This window comes from Ambystoma mexicanum, chromosome 7q (genome assembly GCF_040938575.1).
Source record: "Ambystoma mexicanum isolate Mex_15411 chromosome 7q, UKY_AmexF1_1, whole genome shotgun sequence".
NCBI classification, from domain to species: domain Eukaryota; kingdom Metazoa; phylum Chordata; class Amphibia; order Caudata; family Ambystomatidae; genus Ambystoma; species Ambystoma mexicanum.
The window spans coordinates 748345624-748361024 of NC_090941.1; the positions used below are offsets into that span (position 1 = coordinate 748345624).

At 48.3% G+C, this 15401-nt stretch overlaps 1 protein-coding gene across 2 annotated transcripts in view; it reads right to left on the reverse strand.

Moving 5' to 3' along the window:
• The window catches only part of ATM (ATM serine/threonine kinase), a 3046976-nt gene that overhangs the window by 1126481 nt on the left and 1905094 nt on the right, over positions 1-15401 (reverse strand). For both annotated transcript variants that reach the window (XM_069640412.1, XM_069640413.1), the window contains one exon: positions 3764-3905. In XM_069640412.1, the coding sequence (XP_069496513.1) occupies positions 3764-3905 (142 nt within the window). The remainder of the gene's footprint in view (positions 1-3763; positions 3906-15401) is intronic.

Sequence of the window (15401 nt, forward strand, 5' to 3'; positions counted from 1 at the left end):
GCGCGCCAGCGCCCCCTTTTTCTTTTGAAGGAGAGAGTTTGCGGAAACGTATAGGGATTTGGTGTTGTTGCCTGGTAACTAGTCTCCTGGGATGGCGGCGGACAGAGCAGGTTCGATTGACACCCACTCGTTGGCCGTTGAGTGTTGCTTCTCCCCCTCCAACATTGCCAACTGGGATGGGACCACCTCGACCCTTTCCTCTGACAACACTGGACAGGGATGGTGCAGGATGGGGACCACTGTTATGTAGGTTGGTCTCGGCGCGCTGTTCCCAGCATTTAATGAGAACGTTGTAGCCCCCTCTGCGCCCCGATCCAGCAGTCCCTCACCTGGTGAGAGTGGCGTGGCAGGCGGCAGGGACGGGGGCACAGTCACAAACGCTGCACTCGCAGAGGACAACTGATCAAAAGATGCGGACAGGGCGGCGTCCTCAGGTATCCCCTCCTCTCCCGCAGGCGCCTCCTCATCTTTTGCAGACAGCGTTTCCTCTCCTTCAAGGGACGACGCGACGCCCGCCTCACACGGCGAGAGGCTGCCAGCCAGGGGGGGGAGGGGAGTGAGTCGTTGCAGGCGTACGAAGACCGCGAGGAATCTCCCGGTCCACGGTCAGACGTGGTCCCAGTCCGATGGTCGTGCGAGGCACCTGCCTTGCCGCAGAAGATCCCACCTCCCGGCCAGGAGGGGAGGGGTGTGTCCTCAGGGGTGGCCATGCTTTTTGTTGAACTCCGTAAGCAGGGACCTGTCACCTCAGGTAGGGTAGAGTCAGATTGCAAAGTCTGTGTTGTCGGGGTAGGGAGGACGGCAAATTTTCCGCTTTTGCCTTTGGCCACCTTTTCTGCCATAGGCTGTCAAGTAAAAGGGATGGGAGTGGTTTTCTGCGGGCGTCTTTGCAGAGATCCGCTACGTTCCGCCAGGGGAGCACCGCCCGACCCGGCAGCAACGCAGCAACGCAGCAAACAGCCAACAGTCAATGCAGGTAGACGCTCGCCCTTCTCTTGCTCGGGCTTAACGCTGCAAGGGCGCCTGGTCGCGGCTTTTAGCCCCACACTTCCTGGAGTGGGCGGGGCTTCTGCAGGGCTTCAGAGCAAAGTATGAGCAGCAAACGCCAACAGTCAATGCAGGTAGACGCTCTCCCTTCTCTTGCTCGGGCTTTTTATTCCAATCATAAAGCCTCCCGAAGATCAGCCTTTACTTTCTCTGATTGTCTTGCTAAATCTATATTGAAAGTACTAGTCATCCAGGTTTCCTGAAGTTAAAACAGTTCTGATGAAGTCAAAATATCTTGGCATTTGGTATCACTAACAAAAGAATTATATCCTCTCGTGGTTCAAGACAGAATTGCCAGAGATTCAATGTTTTCTTGACTTTGTCACGCCTCTCTATACAAATCATTTTCCTCCATATCATCCCTTTCATTAATCTGTCTTCCAAATCCGCAGTTCATCAATGTGATTACTTTTTGAACAATTACTTTGAAATACCTTGGTCGTGAATCCAGTTCAGTGTTTGTGACTTGAGCTGGTTTCAGGAGCTTTTTTATTTTTTATTCGCTTCCTGGCTTCTTTCTGTCAGGTAACCCATATCGTACAGTTTTGGAGCATGATACATTATTAATTCTGTTATTATCGGAGCTACAGGGTGTATAGTGGCCCAATTAATTTCATAAGGTGTCTGAGGCATCTCCGCCAATCTTATGTCCACTGTAATAACTTGCAATGGCTCTCATCTATGTAATAATGCCAATACCTTGTTTCTATTTAAATAGGGACTCTTACAGGTTGCATATAGATCAGTTAGTCTGAATACTTTTGTTAGGCATTTAGTTCTTCTAGGGTGTTATGTAAAGGGTTAGACATAATTTTACCCGTCCGGGGAACATGCTCTTGCCTCCGACTTGTTTTTCCATCCCTAACATCAGTTCTGGTTATGGCTTACGTAGATTGGCAGAACATATTTGTATATGAGTATTCCTAATTTTCCACAATAGGTGTGGCGCTTCCTTTGCCCATATGTAGCAATGTTTCCAATGTTTAAGGTTGCGATTTTTTTAAATTAGGAGGAAGCTAAGGTCTTATGCTCTGCTGTTATTAAATCATACAACGTCACAATCTCCCTGCACACTCGCTGAGGTTGCTGCTAAAGACAGGGATACAGGGTTGAGGGATTTTCCCGCAACTGCCCTAGTGGTAATTTTATTCTAGTTTCCATTTTGTTCTTTTACTGATTTATATTTCCTTTGCAGGTTATTGCGATTATTTCCAGTCTCCCTCTCCCACCTTTCATATCAGTTTTTCCCAATTCTCGGCATCCTCCTGTCATATTATCAGTCAGAGCAGCCTCTTCCTTCTGTGGGGAGCTTGTAGCATGAATACTTATGATCAATGTTTCTTCTGTTGTTTCTATCTCCAGATTTTCTATTGTTTCTTTGCTCATATCATCCTTTTCTGCACGAGAGCCCCCCTCAAGCTCTGCAACCACAAGGCATAACAAGACTTCTTTAATTGTTTGTTGCTCTCTGTGCAGAGTACTACATAGGGCTAACAGAGCTTTTAATATTATGAGCATTTCTGAATTGGGATAGTGATCTCCCTCTGAGGATACTGATGATGAAAAAGATGAGCTGTAGACCGCTGAAGAAGCATATAAGCTTTCTGCTATTTTACCCAGATTTGGTGATTTAGACAGATTTTCCAAAGTAGGAGGTAACTGATACACTGGAAGATGGCTCACCCTCGTGATCTATGTATTTGCTCCACTTCCAATACATTTGAAGGATCCTGTTGCAAGCTCAAACATACATTTAGTAATTAGTTATTATCTATAGGTTTAATACTCACTTCTTCTTAGATTTCATCATGGCTTTCACTTTGATTTACTCGCTCCTCCTTTTTTCTTTTATTGGAGCTTTTTTTGTCCGCTATTTTCAAATAAGCTGTGATCTTCCCTTATTTTCTTTGAGCACTGTAACTTCTTTCAGTGTATCTGTGTAAAAATATTAGTCTTCACCTGCTGTTTTCTTGCCTTGTTTTTCTCGTTTGCCTTTTCCGTGCTTAAGACTGTTACTAAGCAGTCGTTTGTTGCTGCGTAATTGGTATTTTTTACAAGCTGGGGGCATGTTCTGAAATTCAGCCTTTCCTCCATCAGGTATACAAAAGTATCCACATAGAATATCCCTTGACAGCCATAATTTGCTTCTGTCACTCACGGCTATTAAGTTAAGCTGTCAGTTTCACTTATCGCAGGTTATTTTGCATCTGCCTGATGGTCAAACAGCCTTCCCTCTCAGGGGATCAAGGCAGTTTAAACAAGGAAAGTGTTCTCACCACATGCACATTTAATTATCTCGATTTCATCAAGCAGTTACTACCTAGCAAGCAATATTTGATAATGGAAGGATCTTATGTCAAACATTGCCGCTAATGCTGCTCACCACTTTTTCGCTCCGCGCAGCAGTGGGCACTATATAGCAATGCAGGAGAAATGTTCGAAACAGCTCCTACCTAATGATAGAGATGAAACTCAGACTTAGCCACGGATTACCACTTTTTCGCACCACTTCTCCACACGGTGTATATTGCCTTGTTCTCTATTCTGGGGCTCTTGCATAACACAGTTTCGATCTGCTTGAATACCACATTGGCACCATGAGAAAGGATTATAAAAAAGATACTCAATATAATTGCATGGTACAACCATCAAACAAACTTAAACTGTCACTTAAGTAGTTCGAGAATATCAACAAAAGAAAATAAAGTAAACAGACCTTTTTCTTCAGCATTCTGAAAGGCTGCAGATAAACAAGCATGGGATCTGCCTTGTTTTTGTACACATCCCAAAACTGGTTGCCAATCTTTGTAGCTAAAATGTTTCTCAGACAGGTGGCTGCAGCTGATCGCACCTGTAGACTAACAAAATGAAGAAAGAGAGAAGGAATCAGAAATCTTTACCAGAGGCTAGTTGTCGGGTAACGCAATTGAAGAGCACTAGATAAAGAAACATAGGACCTGATTCACAGAGGGTTTTCCAATGCGATTCCACCATTATAAAACACTTCTGTGAATTAGGGCATAGTGTTTTGTTGGGCACACCAGTGTCACATAAGCATGCAATTGCGGCTTTTAAAAAGGCACAATCTACTTTTTTAGAATTCCAGGAACTTCAATATACACCATTCAATGGGGAAGAGGTACTAAACAGTAGCAGTCCCCTAAGGTTAACACAAGTTTCCAAAGCTTGTTCCTTTTCCATATTTACATGGCAAATACATAACCAATAGAAGGACAAGCTATGTTCTTCACCTATATTAAACAATCTAATATTTCTTTTTTTTTAACTTTGTTTATTGAGTGCTTGACATTACAGCATAGCATCAAAGTGGCAGTGTAAATTGATGTGGTATAACATACAACTGTGGTGAAACATACATTCGCCTCAGAGGTCTGAGTCTTATGTACACACACGAATTACGGTTCAGACAATTACATTTGTAGGGATAACCAACGAATCTCATCAAGAGTTGCCGACTTTTCATTCTGTTGTTGTTGCAGATATCCACGAAAGGGGTGCCATATATCCACAGGTTTGCACTGTACAGGTTGGCACGGTGTCCTTGGTCACAGGCCCATTTAACGTCTTGTAACCACTTCCCCACAGAGGGGCGTGAGGGCCCCAACCAAAGCAAGAGTATACATTGTAGAGCAAGTATAATGCGCAGACTAGCCAGTCTGTGAAAGCGTGGACGGATCACATCAAACTTATGGAACTAACAGGTCATGGGGTCAGGTTGAAGCGTACAATCAAACATTTTAGATATTTCTTCACAAACAACCCCCCAGAACTCCTGCAGCTTTGGACACTCCCAAACGATGTGTATATAAACTCCCCTCCCCCCATCCGTGCCACATCTCGGACATAGGGAAGAGTGTTTCAGTGAAAACAAAAAAGTCTGGCTGTGGTGTAATGAAACCTGTGCAGCTGTTTGAATTTTAACAGGCAGAATCTGGAATTTTAACCGTGCGGATCTGTGAACACATTGTCTCCCACGTCTCATCGGCAATGTCTATACCCAAGTCAGTACCCCAGACTTCGTGCAGGTTTTTGAATAGTTTGTTGGCCCAGTTCTGCAGCATGTTGTATATTCTGGATACCCGGCCGCAGGCCGAGGTACCCTCCATCACCAGGTCGATCAGGGGTTTATCAGGGGGCTGTGTGGGGGAACTCTACCCATGTAGTACAGATTGCGTGTCTCAGACCAGCATGCTGCAGCCAGGTAGATGGCATTTCCCACAAGGGTCTAGGCAAGTCTCGCCATTCGATCACGGATCCCATGTCGTAGACATCTCCCAGCATGGCACATCCCATTAGTGCCCATTTGTCCGCTGCACCATTACCTATTTTGGGGAATGTCGGAAGACAGTTCCATAGTGGTAGACCCCATGAAAGGGTCGAGGGTTGTCCACTAGTACCCATAGCTTACTCCACGCAAGTGCAGTAGCGGAAGTAGATCGGTACTGCTGGAGCCACCCCAACACGGTGGCAGAACCAGCCAGCGCACATCGTGAGTGCCGCCGGAGAGCCATACAATCTTGACGTGCGGGAGAGGGGGGGTCGTCCCCAAACCAGTAGACTGCGAATTGTGCCTCAGCTGCAATCCAGTATTTCGCAAAGTCAGGGGCGGCAAGGCCACCCCGATCATAGGGTCTAGTCAGCGTGTCCCATTTTAGCCTCACTGCACCTGCGTGCCACATGAAGTTGTTAATTTCGTCTCTCAGCGTCTTGAAGAACTCGGTACCCGGCCACAATGGGATGTTCAAGAAATAATACAGTTTAGGCAATACAACCATTTTCAGTAGTGCCACCCTCCCCGCAATAGTACAGGTAAGTTGGGGGCGTGGCCTGCACGCATGGAGTGAAGTCAGCAACCCGCCGTGCTCCTGCCCATGATCCTACAACGGCCGATATAACGGCGTCTGAACTAAAAGATCCGAGACACAAATCAACGTGCTCGCAGGAGAACCCTTTTGCCACACTTGACCGTGTCGCTGGAAAAAATCGGCACCAGCAACGCAGTAAACGGAGCATCGAAAAGGCACCCCGGTGGCACCCAAGATGGCGGCTCCCAGCACGGAGGCTGACGGAGTGCCGCGACAGTGAGACGGACTAGAGTGCCGGCGAGCTGGCTGGATGTGGCTGTCGTCTCGGGCCCCTCTGCGAGCAGCCGAAACGAAGCACGACTAACACCGGCACGAGCGTTGTGACCTCGGTGCATACACGACGTACTGAACGCGAGAGGAGATCCCAGTTGGCGGATAAGCACAGGAGGTAGCGGGGAATCCCAGCGGTGCACTGAAGCAGGGACGGAGCGGACCGCTCGGTGCCCACCCCTGCCGGCACCCGTTAAGAGGATCGCCGAGTCGTCTGGTCGGGAGACCGCGAGTGCTATCAACGGATAACTCCTCGCAACACGGTCCCATCGGTTGGAGGCTGAAGGTGAACCGCATCTGGTTGTCGTAACCGGTAGAAGGTACCACAAAGCACCCACAATACGGAGGATTCACAGAAGGTAATTCTATGCCTGAAATTTGGCGGGCTGAGTAATACGCCAGGCGAGCCTCTGGACTAGGCGGCTGGGGCCGGACGCATCATCATCATCCGGGAACCCACAACAGTCTGTTGCACTGCTCCCTACTAACCCAAATACCGCCCCACAGTGCCACAGATCTCACCAGGGCAAAAGAACAGACGGGACCGCCGGAGGCATCTAACGGTTGGGGAGAATTGAATAATCACACGTGTGCCCAAGAGGTAGGGCTCCCACCCCGCCTGCCGGAGGCACAAAATACGAAAACTAGAGGCCAAACACAGCTCATAAAGCCCGGCGGGTTAGATATTGGATCCGCACTGGACCTGAAACCATATTCCGCCCGAACAAGGGCCACCCGAAACAAACCTCTGGTCACAGGATAAAGCTCATAGCGTGGAATACAAGTCTGGCTCCCCCAAACCGGGCCATGTCGCCTCCGAAGAACAGATCAAAAACTGTGACGATGGACGCCTTCACAACGACTTTGCAAAGGCAGCAACCAACGCAGGAGATCACTCCCCCAACAGAGACACCCACTCTGGTGGCAGACCCCCGAGACACTCAAATCCTGCAGGCTATTGCGGCCCTACGAACTTCCATGGAAGATAAGATAGGAGAAATCAGGTCAGACATACAGCTAATGAGGCAAGATGCCCGCAACCTGACGGAAAGGGTGACCAAAACTGAAGCCTCCCTACAAGAAACCAGTGAGGACACGTGTGAACTGAAGGCGAAAGTCCAAGAACTGGAATCAATAGTGGCTAGACTGGAATCTCGCTCCGAGGACGCGGAGGGACGTGCCCGCCGCAATAATGTTCGAATTCTCGGGATTCCGGAAGACATGGAGGGCCTGAACCCCACTGAGTTCATCGAATCGCTGCTACTTCAGGAAATTGGAGCAGGCAATCTCACCCAGGGATTCTCTGTGGAACGGGCCCACAGGTCTCTCCAGAAAAGGCCGCCACCTGGTTCACACCCACGCCCAATAATAGCTAAAATCTTAAACTTCCGAGATAGAGAGGTAATATTGCGGTTCTCAAGAGAAGGCGGAGAGATCAGAAGGAACGATTCTCTAATAGTCATATACCCTGATTACACCCCCACGGTGCAACGAGCGCGGAACTCCTTCGTACCGATAAAAGCTAAATTACGGGAACTCAATCTGAAGTATATGCTGCTGTACCCAGCCAGACTCAAAATACTGTACAAAGGGAAGGCAATCTTCCTTGAAACTCCGGCGGCTGCAAATATGTGGCTTGAACACAACAACCTCGCCGATGACACGGAAAAACTTGAAAAAGGAAACAAGCGATAAAGGAACGATTGGAACTGCCTGAGAAAAGGATCACGACACTAAGCAATCACGACATTGTCTGTGGAGCCTGAATTAACGCTGCAACGAACAGAAGTCTTAATTGGGCAGGAGCACGAGGGCCCAAGTGCAGGAACACCAGCGACCCGCCCCACCCAATACAGTGTTGGCCGAATGCCTACACACCACCCGTACCGAAAGGCCTGGAGAGGCCCCGGAGGCTCGGGAGCCCCCGAGCGTTGTGAGTTTGAAACAACTGCTGGGGGCAGTTATTTGTTGTTCCCTTTGGTTAACACATCCTTTGAGATGAAAGTTGAGAAAGTTGGTAAGTCTCCGAACGTCAATATGAGGATAAGGGATGAGAGGGTGGAAATAGAGGACTTGATGGGTTTGAACCTACAGCTAGGGGAACTTCGTGGGGACTCAGCCAAGTTAACAGATGGCCCCTATGAGTGGTGGATTGACCCCGGACCCCTTCTGAAACCATTATGGCTGGTCAATTCAGGATAATGACATGGAATGTGCGGGGCCTGGGCACCTATCTCCGCAGAAATAGGATTAAATCCTACCTGCATAGGAAAAAAGTGGATATAGCTCTGCTACAAGAGACGCACTGCACTGCCGAGTCAGAGGCGAAGATCAGGGAACATTGGGTGGGACAGGGCTTTGGGGCCTCCTACTCCAGATTTGCAAGAGGGGTTTACACCTGGATCAACCCCCAGGTACCGTTCCGACTCACCAAGATGGAAAAAGACCCAGAAGGCAGATATGTGGTAATATGGGGGACCTTTGAGCAGATGGAAATATGTATTGTGAATTCGTACTTCCCCAATCACAATATCCCTACGCACTTGAGGGAGCTGAGTACCAAAATGCTACAATATAGGAATGGCTTCTTTATATGGGGGGGTGATTTCAATTGTGTCCACAACCCAACGCTGGATAGGTCCTGGCCTCCAACAAGGGGGCCCTCCACTGCCACCACGTCCCTGAAAGCTATGACTGATGAACTAGATCTGGCAGATGTTTGGCGGGAAATACACCCAGAGGAAAGAGGTTATTCGTACTTCTCGTCTCCACATGCCCTTCATACTAGATTAGATTATTTCTTTGTGGGTAGAGAGCACTTACCTCAGATAGGGGATGCGCAATATCTGGGAAGGACCATCTCAGACCATTCTCCACTCCTAATGGAATGGAATCACATTGGCCCAAAACCTCCCATCCCCATGTGGAGAATGCCGGTGGAAGCCCTGAAAGATCTGGCATTTAAAGAGGAGCTACATGAGTCCATAGACAATTTCATATCAGAAAATACTGGGAGCGTAGACCACGTCAGTACTCTATGGGATGCCCTAAAAGTAGTAACGCGAGGAGAAGTCATTGCCAAGGCGGGTGGCATCAGGAAACTATTGCGCAGCGAATTAAGCAGGAAGGAACAAGAAATAGTGAATCTGGAAGCTGCCCCCACAGACACCCCGAAGAGGGAAGAAGAACTTAGTACGCTTAGAGAGAATTGCGCTGAAGCATGGAGCAGATTAGCTAAATTTGACTTTGTCGCTAGAACAAACAAAGCACACGCAGAAGCAGACAAACCTGGCCGGTTACTAGCTTGGCTCTGCAAGAAAGAACACCCCAGACACATAACCACCACACTGCGGGATGAATTTGATGAAACTCACAACACTCAACAGGGTGTTAATGATACTTTTACGAGTTTCTACATGCAATTATACTCTCACACTGATCGAGTCCCCCAAGACCAAATACTAGATACTCTTGATGAGATCGGCCTGCCTAAACTAACTCCCACACAATCTGAGACCTTAGACATGGACATCACACCCGAGGACATAACTGAGGCAATTAGATCCCTGGCTACATGTAAAGCCCCGGGCAGCGATGGGCTGCCTCCGGAATTTTACAAGGCATATGAACCCTCCTTAACACCGCTATTACATGAAGTCTTCTTGGAATCTTATGAAAGGGGGACCCTACCGGACAGCATGAGGGAAACTCTGGTCGTCCCAATGCTCAAGCCTAATAAACCCGCAGATAGGTGCGACTCTTACCGCCCCCTTGCTATGCTTAATTATGACGTTAAAATACTTACATCAATTCTAGCTAAGAGGCTATCCAGAGTAATTGGAGACATAATACATACGGACCAGAACGGCTTTGTGCCTGGTCGTAACACGACCATGAATCTGCGCAGGCTCCAGCACATAATAGCTCAAACCGACACAAGCCAGGAATGTTATGCACTACTGTCCTTAGACGCCATTAAGGCATTCGATTCTATTTATTGGGAGTGGCTGGTGGCAGTACTGGAAGGATTCGGCTTTGGCCAGGGGTTCATTAGGTGGATTAAGATCCTGTATAATAAACCGAGAGCACGACTAAAATCTGGGAGATATGTGTCAGAGGCCTGGGACATCTGTAGGGGAACTAGGCAGGGCTGCCCTCTCTCACCCATGCTTTATATCTTAGGTCTGGAGCCCATAGCTATTTACTTTAGAAGGCAGTTTTTTGACGCAGGCATAAGGATAGGCGGGGTAGACCACATTGTTTCTTTATATGCCGATGATGTGCTTATATATGTCAACAACCCTCTTCTTAATGTGCCAACAATGCTGGAAGTCCTAGATAATTATGCGAAGGTCTCGGGCATACAATTCAGCAAAACCAAGTCCTGCCTGTTTCCGCTAGCGGGACTAAAGGGTCGGTCTGCTGAAGAACTTCCTTCGGTAGGCATAAATTGGCAAACCACTTCATTCCGTTACCTCGGGATCCAGATAATGCACACCCCAGAGCTAATGCATGAATGTAACACGAGGGCTGCACTCCCGGGACTACGTAAATCCATGGGTTTCTGGGCTAAGCTACCTCTATCAATGATGGGTAGGGCCTCTATAGTTAAAATGATTGTTCTTCCTAGATTCTTATACGGGTTCCAAAATGTGCACTTCTACATCACTAAACCCTTCTTTCTATTACTTGATGCAATAATCCGGGACTTTTTATGGGGAAGTGGTAGACACCGGGTTGCCCTATCCACATTGGTTCTACCATACAAGCAAGGGGGAATTCAACTACCGAATCTAGAGAAATATTACCTTGCTGCCCAGCTGGGCTTTGTAACTAAATGGCTAGCAGACGAGATCACGTCTGAAACTCCCCTGCTACAGGACATGATATCTCCGGTAAGACTGAAAGAACTGATTTGGGCCCCCCAAAACCTGCTACGCAATGCACCCTTTTTGGTGACCCTGGGTAGGAAAATTTGGCATAGAACCGAGTCGGTCATGCAACTAAAGCAGCCATACTCCCCGGAAATGCCATTAATCTCGGGGCAGGACAAGGCCGATACCGATCTGCATAATATCAGACTTTGGGAAAGGAAAGGGGTATACACTTGGGGAGATCTATACGCTGAGGGAACCTTCCGGGAATTCCCCATGTTGCAAGCGGAAGATGGTATCCCCTCTGGCCAATACCTTTGGTACCAGAAGATTCGAAAAATAGCACGAATAAAATGGGTAACCTGGCCAGAGGAACCGGAAATGGACCCCTTCATAACACTACTATACAATCTCGGAGAAGGCGGGAGGGTGGTGTCCCAAATATACGGTCACCTAATCGACACTCCTAACCCCCGGAGTGCAGTACTTAGGTCTAAGTGGGAAACGGACATGGGACTGGAGATGTCAGATAAGGAATGGGATAGGGCACTGGCGTTCCCTAGGGAGGTCTCTAGAAACCACAGATTTCGACTGATCCAGATAAATGTATTATACCGCACCTACCTAACCCCAAGCAAATTGGCTATATTCAACAATTCTACACAACCGAACTGCACCTGGTGCGGGTCGGATAATGCAAACCTGATCCATATGCTCTGGAACTGCACCAAAACTCAGACCCTCTGGTCAAAAATAAAGCACACGTGTGAAAAGGCGGGTCTGACCAGGTACACATGGACTCCGCAAGAATGCCTTTTGGGAACCTACCCCAGACTAGCTAAATTCAAGCACTCAGTTAAACTGATGGACTTAGTGTGCATATTGGCAAAAAGAACTATGGCCATGTCATGGAAAAAGCCCACAGGTCCGATCTTCACGGTATGGCATAAAGAACTTGAGAAATGGGCGAACGCCGAAACAAGGGCCTGGGAGGATAGCATAGCCAGATCTTCCGAAGACTCGAGCATGGCACTAACTGCATGGAAAGACACCATGGTAAAACTGTTCCACTCTCCAGACGACAAACCTCCTTGAATAACTCGCCAGGGCGAATAGCAGATCCATGCGGCCAACTAAGTTACTTGGAACTAAACCACCACGGCCCAAGAAGGCTCCTGAACTGGTTTTGCCCCCCCCCCATAACCCAAACATCCACCCTGTCGGAGACCAGCAGAACATTGTTCAAGACGACTAAGGAGACGGTTAAAGTTAATTTGTTGTTTGTAGTTACTGTTTAAGATGCGGCTGTACTATGTGGAAATTTGCTCATTTGATATTGACAGATGCATCCGCTGATGGTGTTGTTTTGTAACCCGAACTAAATGCCAATAAACAAATTTCAAAATAAATAAAATAAATAGTACAGGTAAGTTTAGCCAAGTGGAGCAGTTTTGCTCAAGCTGAAGCATATATTTACCATAGTTGCTCCCAAGGAGGGAGGCAGGCTGTCGTGCCACAGTGACACCCAGGTATTTAATCTGCGGAGGTGACCAGGCAAATCCCATGCTATCCCGAGGCGGGACAGTGGCATCTGTCAGAGGAAAGAGTTCGGATTTGGTGCAGTTCAGCTTCAGGCCCGACAGGTCACCGAAGGCAAGGATGTCATGTAGGATCGGGGCAAGGTGGATCTCCGGGTCGAGCACGAAAAGTAGTGCGTCATCTGCGTATAGCGAGATGATCTCCGGGGTGCCCGATAGCCTAATCCCTCTATGAGAATGCTTATGACGGATCAGGTCTGCCAGGGGTTCCATCACAATGGCAAAAATCAAGGGAGAAAACGGACATCCCTGCCCGGTCCCTCTGCAGATCGGTATAGGATTAGAGAGCCGCCCATTAGTGCAGACCCTAGCGACTGGAAGCGTATATAGAAATCATACCCAGGAGATTAAGTGAGCGCCGAAGTTGCACCTATCCAGGACCGCCCAAAGGAACTGCCAGGACACAGAGTCAAAGGCCTTCTGGATATCAAGCGTAGCTGGCACCACCCGCGCACCAGAATCAATCTGTGCCAGGATATTGAAGAGTCGCCGCAAATTTAAGGCTGGGGATCGGCCGGGAACAAATCCCGACTGGTCCGGGTGGACCATGTGTCATATAAGAGCGAGTCGGAGAGCTAATACTTTAGCAAATATCTTGACGTCTGAATTGGTTAATGAGAGGGGCCGATAGGAGGCACAGAGTGTCGCCGGCTTGTCAGGCTTGAGCAATACCATAATAACTGTCTCTCGTAGTGTAGGAGGCAGTACTGCCCATGCACAGGATTCCTCCCATAGAGCGGCCAATTGGAGGACAAGGTGAGATTTGAAGTGTTTATAGACCTCCTTTGTCAGACCGTTGGTGCCCAGAGCTTTACCGGATGGGAGTGCATCAATAGCCTGGCCTCTCTCATCTCTGGACATAGGGGCACCAAGTGTCTCCTTTGCCTCGTTGGACAGGATGGAAAGTGGCAAGCTATCGAGGAAGGATTCTACTTCAGGGACTGACCTCTCATCTGCATTAGCGTAAAGTGCAGCATTGAAGGAATGAAATGCCACCTGATTTACGTCGGCTGTCGAGTGCACCAATGTTCAAGACATATCTGGGACAACTGGAATATGTTGGCTTCCACCCTTGAGCCGAACTACCCTGGCCAGAAGTTTACCGGGGCGATCCCCTTTGCCGTACCTCCTAGCCACCACAGGATGGTCCAAGAACGTCCGCTCTCTTTCTGCGTGTTCTCTAAAGTTATTGATCTCCTTTTTAATGTCAGAGTGTGACCGAAGCCGATGCACGAGCGTATTGCGTCTCAAGTCGTGTAAGGGAATCCTCGCTCGCTTTGATATTACAGCGTATTGCTCTGATCAATCCAGATTCCTTAGCCAGGGCCATGTCACGGATGTATACCTTAAAGGCGTCCCCTAGAGTATCGTGTGTAACAACCGAGCCAGTGTTAATCTCAAAATAAACCTCGACGCAGTTGCCCAGCTCAAGCATGAACACCAAGTCTGACAGCACCAGTGGCTTGAGTCACCATGGATGTCTCTCGCCTCTGCTGTTTCCCTCACCACCCAATGCAAGCATTAGCGTGATGGGAGAGTGATCACAGAATGTCCTGGGCAGGATATCGGCCCCTACGATGTTAGCAGTGAACAAGTCAGATATCAACCACATGTCAAAACGTGAGTGTGAGTCATGAACAGTGGAATAGAAGGAGTATGTGCGGGACGACGGAGGCAACAGTCTCCCGGCGTCCACCATTTCCAATCTAAGCTGTCCTTCTATGATCGAACGGGCAGCCTTAGTCAGCTGACTGGCTCTACACCCGGATCTGTCAAGGGTGCTATAAAGAATAGTATTGAAATCACCATCCTACAGTATGGGAAGCAAGGGGTAACGTGCCAGCAGGTCTGTAACCTGAGAGTAGAAGTCTGGGCCGCCGTTATTAGGACTGTATATGTTCATCATTACTATTTCTCGGCCCAGTAGGACGCCATGTATCAACATGTAGCGACCCAATGGGTTTGTTTTGTGGATAAGGGTCATGTCTCCCCGGCTTTGAGTGGAGTAGCTCGTGTAGCAGTGTTGTGCTCCCCAGGTCCTACCGAATTTGGCGCACCACATTGCCAATACGTGCGTTTCCCACAGAAATAAATCCATGTTTGGGGGTTTTCATTTTTTTTTCACTTGTGGCTATTCGGCCAAATCATTAGTTTTGCTCTGCAGTGGCTGAGCTTGGGGGGGGGTGGGGGAATTGAGGTACAGGGGCGTAGAGACGGAGTATATGTATGACGACCGACGTCATGTCTGGAACAGACAACCAAGGCATCGAAGCAAGACGGATCGACGGCCAAGTCGAGTTGCACTACCCCCCATGTCGAAAATATTTCCAAGCAGCAGACGCTGGAATGGATATCTATCTGATGAGGAATCTGCGGGAGAACAAACCATAGAAAGAACATTACGGGAAGTAATTTCTTCAAACAAGGTAACCTCAGTCCACCTGAACTTTGACAGAGGTCACACTAATAGCTACAAAAATATTGGTGCTTTGGTGCGTTGCTTCAGCCTCTATTCTCTACCACTAATTTCTCCATGTAAAAGGTTTAAGTGGACCCTGGCAGATCGAACAGGAACTTTAGAAACCCATTTTTAGCAACCTCAAGAGGTCCAGTTACCACATGCTCTAAAAGATCCCAAAGAAACAAAGCACTGTAACAAGATTATCAAGAGGGGACGGGAACCCCCTCTCGGCTGTGGTGGAAGGCCTTCCAGGGAGAAATAGAGA